General features: G+C 51.6%; 1 protein-coding gene across 5 annotated transcripts in view; it reads left to right on the top strand.

The window, feature by feature from the left end:
- The window catches only part of SAFB (scaffold attachment factor B), a 41,428-nt gene extending 32,100 nt beyond the window's left edge, over positions 1-9,328 (top strand). The window contains exons 15-21 of one of the 5 annotated variants that reach the window (XM_017528378.2): positions 2,358-2,648; positions 4,539-4,676; positions 4,915-4,957; positions 7,945-8,063; positions 8,273-8,376; positions 8,719-8,785; positions 9,038-9,328. In XM_017528378.2, the coding sequence (XP_017383867.1) occupies positions 2,358-2,648; positions 4,539-4,676; positions 4,915-4,957; positions 7,945-8,063; positions 8,273-8,376; positions 8,719-8,785; positions 9,038-9,167 (892 nt within the window). In that variant the 3' untranslated portion in view covers positions 9,168-9,328. The remainder of the gene's footprint in view (positions 1-2,357; positions 2,649-4,538; positions 4,677-4,914; positions 4,958-7,944; positions 8,064-8,272; positions 8,377-8,718; positions 8,786-9,037) is intronic. The other 4 variants (XM_037738408.1, XM_037738407.1, XM_037738406.1 and 1 more) reach the window with 4 other exon arrangements.
- The last annotated feature ends 5 nt before the right edge of the window (positions 9,329-9,333 follow it).

The following is a 9,333-nucleotide window of genomic DNA, read 5'->3' as shown; positions in this document are numbered from 1 at the left end:
TATTCCAGAAGAGTTCTCTCTTTTTTTTATTGAGATGGAGTGTCTCTGTCACCCAGGCTGGAGTGCAGTGGCATGATCTCAGCTCACCACAGCCTCCGCCTCCCCTGTTCAAGCAATTCTCTTGGCTCAGCCTCCTGAATAGCTGGGACTACAGGCAAGCACTGCCACACCTGGCTAATTTTTGTATTTTTAGTAGAGATGGGGTTTCACCATGTTGGCCAGGCTGCTCTTAAAACTCCTGACTTCAAGTGATCTGCCAGCCTCAGCCTCCCAAAGTGCTGCAATGCTGGGATTACAGGCATGAGCCAGTGTTCTAGGCCTCACAGGGCCTCATTCTTAAATAAGTCAGGAAAGAGCTAAACACAAACGTTACTGGTGAATTACAACTAATTTTTCTATGAAGAAATAATTTGTTAAGTTCAGTTTTAAAATAAGGACCGCCTGGCACAGTGTCTCACGCCGGTAATCCCAGCACTTTGGGAGGCTGAGGCGGGTGGATCACCTGAGGTCAGGAGTTCAACACCAGCCTGACCAACATTGGTGAAGCCCCGTCTCTACTAAAAATGCAAAATTAGCCAAGTGTGACGGTGCATGTCTGTAATCCCAGCTACCTGGGAGGGTAAGGCAGGAGAATCGCTTGAACCCTGGAGGTGAATGTTGCAGTGAGCTGAGATCCCACCATTGCACTCCAGCTGGGCAACAAGAACAAAACTACATCTCAAATAAATAAAAATTAAAAAATCAGGACCATTAGTTTAAAAGGAGGGGGAGTGGGCACTGCTCTGCCTAGGGAGTTAGCCACCCTTTAATTCCTTTTAAAGGAAAAGAAAATACAAACTCTCCTATAGTCCTGTGAATGAAGGTGTTGGGAGGTGGCATTTATGCTGGGGGAATAATGAACATGGGCAGCCTGGGGGGAGCCCACAGGAGCCTGCAGTGCTGAACGCTAACGTGTTCCAGACCCTTGGCACCTCCCCATGTCTGCCCTGTGGGCTTGGGTGTCCCCTGTCAGGTTGTCAGCATTTTGACGGAACTGAAAGGTTCCCTAGTGCGATTACATAAACCGTAGCCCCTTCATACTACGGGCTCCTCCTGAAAGTGCTGAGATCCACAGAGGCAGATGTGGGAGAATCCAAGACATGTTGGGTGAACTGAGGAAGTTGCGGTTACTTGGGTCCAGAATACAATGAGGCAAGATTATACATTTCTGCTGGGACAGAAACACACAGTTGTTCCTGGGCATCCAGAGACGATTGGCCTCAGGACCCCTGTAGATACCAGAATTTGCAGAGGATCAAGTTTCTGGTATAAAATGGTGTGGTATTTCTGCAAATAACCCATGCACAGCCTCTTGTACACTTGAAATCATTTCTAGATAGCTTCTAACACGATGACAATACTGTGTCAGAAGTTGTTATGCTGTACTGAGGTGGTGGGTTTTTTTTTCTTTCTTTTTTAGTAGCTCCCTGAACACCTCCAATTTTTTTATTTTTATTTTGAGACAGGGTCTCACTCTATCACCCTGGAGTTAAGTGGTGCAATCATAGTTCACTGCAGCCTCTACCTCCTGGGCTCAAGTGATTGATCCTACCACCTCTGCCTCCCAAGTAGCTACCACGCCCGTAATATTATTTCTTGTGGAGACGGGGTCTCACTATTGCCCAGGCTGTGTATCTATCACTGTGTAAGTAAAGGATCAAAAGAAGAGAATCAGGCTCAGCACAGTGGCTCACGCCGGTACGCCCAGCAGTTTGGGAGGCGGAGATGGGCGGATTGTTTTGAGCTCAAGAGTTTGAGAACAGCCTGGGCAACCGTCTCTATATAAAAGAAAGAGACAGTCTGGCCCCTGTCTTTCCGGTTTTACATACAAGGACTGGAGATTTGCAGTAAAATGTCATCTGTATCACTGTCAAAAGAATACAGCTGGCAGTGTCCTCACACCTGGAGGGTGGTCCTGCCAGCCTCACTTCACAAAGACTAATTTAATCCTGTGGTCTAGGGAGTAAAGGTTCTAATTGAGACTCACTCGCTATGAAGCATATAGTCGGTTGCTTATTTTCAACTGGCTGTTGCCTGAAATCAGTTGTCAAGCTCCAGGAAGTGTTGGAGAAACGAGACCCGGTTCACATTAAACGTGATCACACATGCAGAGCCTGGGCCTCATTCCTGGGATCTTCCTGGGCTCCTCTCATCGGCCTGCGAAGCCTTTTTTCCCCGCTGGAGTGTAAGGCTCTGCAGACCACGCAGGGGGAGGCACAGCCCTAGAGTCTGCCCTACCCAGCGTCTGACTTCATGTCAGCCCTGGGACCCGGCCAGGGAGTGTCTAGGTCCCCTTCTGCAGCTGTGCTCTTGTGCAGCAGGGTGCGTGAGCGCAGCGAACGCGAACAACGCATGCAGGCACAGTGGGAGCGCGAGGAGCGCGAGCGGCTGGAGATTGCCCGAGAAAGGTTGGCCTTCCAGCGCCAGCGGCTGGAGCGCGAACGCATGGAACGGGAACGGCTGGAGCGTGAGCGCATGCACGTAGAGCATGAGCGCAGGCGTGAGCAGGAGCGCATCCACCGCGAACGCGAGGAGCTTCGGCGCCAGCAGGAACTGCGCTACGAGCAGGAGCGGCGGCCTGCGGTGCGGCGGCCCTACGACCTGGACCGGTAAGCAGAGCTGTGCTGCCTTTAGGTAGCATGTGGCATTCCAGAATCGCGTTGGGGACCTCACAATTGAGTTAGCTTGAGATCTTTGATTCAAGGGAGGCACAGGCCGGGCACGCTGGCTCACACCTGTGATCCTTGCATTAGGAGGCTGAAATAGGGGGATTACCTAAGCTCAGGTGTTCGAGACAAGCCTGGCCAACATGACAAAACCCATCTCTACTAAAATACAAAAAATTGGTCGTGGTGGTACGGTCCTGTTATCCCAGCTACTTGGGAGGCTGAGGCGGGAAAATCGCTTGAACCCAGGAGGCAGAGGTTGCAGTGAGCCAAGATTACACCATTGCTCTCCAGCCTGGGTGACAGAGTGAGATTCCATCTCAAAAGAAATAAAAAATAAAGATTAGCAAGCACAGGTCCATGCTATAGCCCTGTGGCTTTCCTGTACTCCAGCAGGGTCCTGAGGTGGCTTGAGCTCAGGAGACAGGAGGTTGGATAAAGTAGTGCTGGTTAACTCATCAGGTTCTAGAGTGGCACAGACCTAAGGAAGGAAGCTCAGGCACAAAGAGCGTCCCATCAGAAATGCCCAGAGGAGGGGGCTGCCAGTTGCACCTCCTTTTAAGCCCTGTCCTGGCTTTTTTCTTTTTTGAGATGTAGTCTTGCTCTGTTGCCCAGGCTGGAGTGCAGTGGTGTAATCTCAGCTCACTCCAACCTCTGCCTCCTGGGTTCAAGTGATTCTCCTGCCGCAGGTGCCCACCACCATGCCTGGCTAGTTTTTGTATTTTTAGTAGAGACGGGGTTTCACCATGTTGGTCATGGTGGTCTGGAACTCCTGAGCTCAGGTCATCTGCCCAGCCTTGTCCTGGCTTTTTAATCCATTGTAATTTGTGTTTACTTATTCTAGAAATAAGATTTTTTTTTTTTAAATTGAGACGGATTTTCCCTTTTGTTGTCCTGGCTGGAGTGCAATGATGTGATCTCAGCTCACTGCAACCTCCACCTCCTGGGTTCAAGCAATTCTCCTGCGTCAGCCCCCCCAAGTAGCTGAAATTACAGGCATGTGCCACCATGCCTGGCTAGTTTTTTGTATTTTTAGTCGAGACAGGGTTTCACCATCTTGGCCAGGCTGGTCTCAAACTCCTGACCTCAGGTGATCTACCCGCCTCAGCCTCCCAAAGTGCTGGGATTACAGGCATGAGCCACGGCACCCAGCAGTAAGATTAATTTTAGTTCCCAAACATACTGAGGAGGTATGAATACACAGTGCTGAGCACAGCTGCTGTCAGGAGTCAGGTGCATACGTCCAGCAGTGATGGTGTGAGGCTTTCTGTATGCACTGCAACTTGGCACAAATCAGTTTGTTGTTTCTTTCTATTATATGGGTTCAAGAGGAACTCAGGTAATACACAATGCAACTTATATAAAGGGCCGTGTAAATTGTTCTAGTATCCATTATGCCTTGGTACGAAATATGGCTGATGAGAGTTATTTATGGTCATCCATGTGTTGCAGTAGTCCGTGTCCAGGGCTGCCGGCAGGGCAGGAGAGATGGCAGGTGTACTTGACAGAGCCCCTCATGCTCCTTTCCTGAGCAAAGGTAGCTGTGTAGGGCTTCAGATGCCGTGTGCCAGCAGCCCATAGGACTGCCTGATTAACTAATGGCTCTCCCTTTGAGAAACTGAGGCCATTCTGCATCGGGGAGATAGACGTGTGGGACAAAATAAAAAGCTGTGCAGTCACTGGGGTCAAGTCAGATCTCGCCTCCTAGGGCAGAGAACAGTGTTGGTGAAAGTCATCCTCATTCTGTAAAGGGCTAGGTGCCAGCCCCCGCAGAGGTAATAGATACAATTTGGGTGAGGGATCCTTCTATCTCTGTCTCATGTTCCTTCACAGGCGAGATGATGCCTATTGGCCGGAAGCCAAGCGGGCCGCCCTGGATGAGCGCTACCATTCTGACTTTAACCGCCAGGACCGCTTCCACGACTTTGATCATAGGGACCGCGGCCGCTACCCCGACCATTCGGTGGACAGGTCAGTTGGGCCTCTGCTGGCCTGTGGGGTTTCTTTTTCCTGGCTCATTCTCTGACTGAGAACAAGGACTCCTGGGCCCTCTGAGCCTACTCTGTCCATCAGGTGTATGCTGAATCAGGCCTGCAAGTCTCCTGCCTCCAGTTGTGGAAATGCTGCTTTTTATTGGGGGCCTGGTGGTTCTCTCTTTATAAACAAGCCTCTTCCTCTTCTTACGGTTTGTTTTAAATTACCTTTTCAGGAGAGAAGGTTCGAGGTCAATGATGGGAGAAAGAGAAGGACAGGTGAGTTTGAAGCTACAGTGGTAGCCACAGAATTTCCTGTAGAATGGGTTCTTTTCCCTTCAGCATGCCTTCTTCCCGCTCATTCCTTGTGCAAAAGGCAAAATGAGGAAAGAAACGTACAGCACCTTCTAGGTTTGTGGGATGGAAATTTCGGATTATTTGGGGTTAGTCTTGGCTGTCAGTCTGAACAGTTATTCTGAAGCCATTTTTAGCCTTGACCCTGGGGGTTCTGTGTGCCGCACTCACCACACGTGCAACAGTGCCAGGAGAGCTTGGGGTGGGTGCGACCTGGCTCTGCTGGGAAGTGTCTGGTGAGCCACACAGCTGACTGAGACAGGTGCATCCACGTGCACCTGGAGAGGCTGGGGTTGCTGTGTCTGTCCCCGAGTGCTCACACTCTTTGGAAAATAAGGACATCCTTCATCACCAGGGCCCCGCTTAGCCTTGGACAACAACTAGGTCTCTGGTCTATGCTCGTTCTCCTTGGAGGGTTAGCACGTTAGAACAATAAGCTCCATTTTCTCCTTCCATCTTACATTGAGACTGAGACTTCCCAAGAGCGCCTTGGACCTCTAGTGGGTTTTCCTGTAAACTTGGAGGCAGCAGGTTGCTTTGTGGAAGATGCCTTCCTCTCTGAGGAGTCCTTGTGGGCTCTTCCTCCTCCTGCCATCATTTCCTTGACTCCAGCATCAGCTTCCCACTTCCGTCTCCCTTGGAGCCTTATTGTACCTGAGCAGAGCCAAGTACCTGGCTCTGTCTCAGGATCCTCAGGAATTCTGTCAGCCTTGTGGGGTTTCTTTTCCCCTGCTCCTGGAGGCAAATTATATGCAGTGAAAACTAGAACTAGTCTCGTGGATTTTCTTTGGTGGAGGAGCATAGCCCAATGGTTCCATGTCCAGGTTCCAGAATCAGACGGAACTGGGGTCACACCCTAGTGTCACCCCTTCCTGCTGAGCCTGTCTTTCCCAGCAGTGAAATGAAGGTAATATTGCTCCTACAGAGTGTGGGGTGGTAGGGGGTTTACATGAGGTGGGCGTGTGTCTGTACAAATGTGTTTTATCAGGCTGGAGTGCAGTGGTGTGATCTCAGCTCACTGCAACCTCCGCCTCCCAGATTCAAGCAATTCTGCTGCCTCAGCCTCCTAAGTAGCTGGAACTACAGGCATGCACCACCACCCCCAGCTAATTTTTGTATTTTTAGTAGAGACAGGGTTTCACCATGTTGACCAGGATGGTCTCGATCTCTTGACCTCGTGATCCACCCGCCTTGGCCTCCCAAAGTGCTGGGATTATAGGTGTGAGCCACTGCGCCCAGCCGATTCGATTTTCAAATACTAGGGAGAGCTTATTTCAGGAGTCCCGTTTCAGAAGCTCCCCTTGCATTTGGCAGCACTGCCTCTCACAGATACTGTGGTTGTGCTGGTGACATGGAAGGAAGCATGCTGTGCTCTGTCCATCTTGTAAATGGAATCCCCTGTTGTTATTTGTTGAGGGGAGGCGTCAGAGCACATGTCTGGGGACATAGGCCAGGGAAGCAGGCAGTGGTGCGTGGGACATCTTGCACATGGCGGAACATGCCGCCATCTTTGTGTTTGCCCTGGCAGAGCTCTCCATTTAATGGGGAGGTGAACTTGGACATGTACAATGACCAGGATGCGTCGAGGGGGTTTCCTTACCAGGACTGCTTTGTAGTTTTCTTCCACCTAGAACGTCGTCATGAGGCAAAAAAAAAACCCAGAGGTCACAGTATTTGTGGAAAGAGGACAGGACTGTGGAGCCACAGCCACCTTACTTTTGTGAAAGTCAGGCTGGAAAGTGCTTCCAGCCACAGAAACAGGTTGTGGGTGTAAATATTAACCTTGGCCGTCAAAGAAGCAGGCATCAAGTGTGACTCGTCCTCTCTTGTCTTCAGATAGCAGGGTCAAATACTCCTGGTCTGTGTTGGCCATGTGGTTTACAAAAACAGTGACAGGAGGGAATGGTAGGGCTGGCCAAGGGGACGGCTGTCTTCCAGCGTTATCTCTCAGTGTCCTGTGTCCTGAGCAGAGCAGGATGCAAGGCCCTGGCCAGGCATCCAGCAGAAACTGCTGAGAAACTTGACTGTGAGGAAGGATCCTTACCTAGCAGTTGTTTGGATGAAGGGCTACGTTTGGTACTTCCTTCACTGTGGAAGGAAAAATTTCGTAAAGACCATTCTGGATGGGCTGGGCGTGGTGGCTCACACTTGTAATCCCAGCACTTTGGGAGGCTGAGGCCAGGTGGATTACCGGATGTCGGGAGTTCAAGACCAGCCTGACCAACGTGGAGAAACCCTGTCTCCTAAAAATACAAAATTAGCCAGGTGTGATGGCGCACACCTGTAACCACAGCTGCTCGGGAGGCTGAAGTAACAGAATTGTTTGAATGCGGGAGGCGGAGGTTGTGGTGAGTCGAGATCACACTGTTGTACTCCAGCCTGGGCAACAAGAGTGAAACTCCATCTCAAAAAGGAAAAAAAAGTTAAAACTATTTCGGATAAAGTGCTACATTTGGTACTTCCTTTACTTCCTTCACTGTGGAAGGAAAAAAATTGTAAAAGCTATTTCTGATATATGCACACATTAAAGGTTTATAAACGTGATCTTTCCTTAGTAGAAGACACTTAAGAGAATACCATTGGCTCTGGGCACTAACCATTTGGGCTGTGGGACCCAGGAATCTTGTAAGCATTATCTTTAGTAGGTGACCCCTGGCGGCCTTCCCGGCTCTGGTGGTGCCGTGGGGAGGTGGCTTGGTACCGGTACCTTTTGCGTACAGGCCAGGAGCCTAGGGCACAGGGCCTCTGGCCTGCAGATTTCAGGGAGGCAGCTGTGTCATGTCAACCGACAGAGCCTGCCAGCACTTCTGTCTAGAGTGACTGTCATTGTCAGCGTTACTCTGTTGCCTGCAAAGCTGTGGGTCTAGGAGCTGACACTGAAACTTTTTTTCTCCTGGCCCTGTGATGCCCAGCATTACCCAGAACGCCATGGAGGACCAGAGCGCCACGGCCGGGACTCCCGTGATGGCTGGGGGGGATATGGCTCCGACAAGAGGATGAGCGAGGGCCGAGGGCTGCCTCCTCCCCCCAGGTTTGTGTCCCACACCCTGCATTGCCTGTCCCTGGCCTCACAGAATCAGCTGACCAGATAGGTCTGTCCCACCGAGGGAGCCCCCAAGTCACTGGGGTGTGGGCCCAGGGCAGGAAACATAGAGGGCTTCACCCCCCAGAAGCCACCACATGTATTAGCATGAGAGCCAGACATGGGGGCAATCGAAATCAGAGATGTCTCTTTTCAAGGGGCAGACGTGACTGGGGGGACCATGGCCGAAGAGAGGATGACCGGGCATGGCAGGGCACGGCTGACGGGGGCATGATGGACAGGGATCACAAGAGGTGGCAAGGTGAGGAGCAGCTCTGGGCCGGGACCAGGGTGTGCTGGGGAGTGATGGAAAGATGGAGGCCGCGCCCCCTCTCACCCCTTGGGGGAGCACAGGAGGTCCTTTGCCCTCAGTGCTGGAATGAGGAGTGAAGAGCACTCCAGACACCTCCTGCTCTCTGGAGATCTAGCCCAGGAGTTGGACAGTGGGCGTTCTCGAGTCCTCTCCGCTGGGAGAAAGCTACGTCTGTGGTCCCTGTTCCAAGTACCCAGAGGCCTCACGGAAAGGAGTGGAGTGGGCTCAATGTGCCATGCATTCGAGGCCGTGTGCACAGGTGCCCCGTGTGAAAGCACGTCTGTCTTCCAGGTGGTGAGAGAAGCATGTCCGGTCACTCTGGGCCTGGCCACATGATGAACCGGGGAGGGATGTCAGGGTAAGGCGTGCTGGGCGCGGCCCCCCTTCCCCTGCTTTGCATATTGGCCTACCTTGGGGGAGCTTTAGCAACACCCAAGAACTTCCAACTAACACCTCCTTCCCCAAGTGTGATGCGAGGGTAGGCATGGGGCACTGTGAAGCCTGCTGCCACTCAGGAGGGGAGGGCATCGGGAAGGGGCACTGCCTGCCGGCTGGGATGACCAAGGGAGCAGTAGCACTTCACAGTCAAACCATGTGAATTTCTTCCTAGGCGAGGCAGCTTTGCCCCGGGCGGGGCCTCCCGGGGCCACCCCATCCCGCACGGAGGCATGCAAGGCGGGTTCGGGGGCCAGAGCCGGGGGAGTAGGCCCAGCGACGCCCGCTTCACTCGCCGCTACTGATTACTTGGAATCCTGTGTCCTGTCATGTGGCAACAAGCCTATGTTCTGTTAGGAGTTGTCTCAAACTGTGTAAAAATATTTTTTTTTAATCTGTTGCCATATTGTAGCTCAATACAATGTGAATTTGTTTTTCGTTTTGGTTTTTTTTTTTTTTTTTTTTTTTTTT

The sequence above is a fragment of the Cebus imitator genome, unplaced genomic scaffold, assembly GCF_001604975.1.
Source record: "Cebus imitator isolate Cc_AM_T3 unplaced genomic scaffold, Cebus_imitator-1.0 Scaffold53, whole genome shotgun sequence".
In the NCBI taxonomy this organism is placed as follows: Eukaryota; Metazoa; Chordata; class Mammalia; order Primates; family Cebidae; genus Cebus; species Cebus imitator.
The sequence above is the reverse complement of the archived record's forward strand: the minus strand, read 5'-3'. Positions and strand labels throughout refer to the sequence as shown.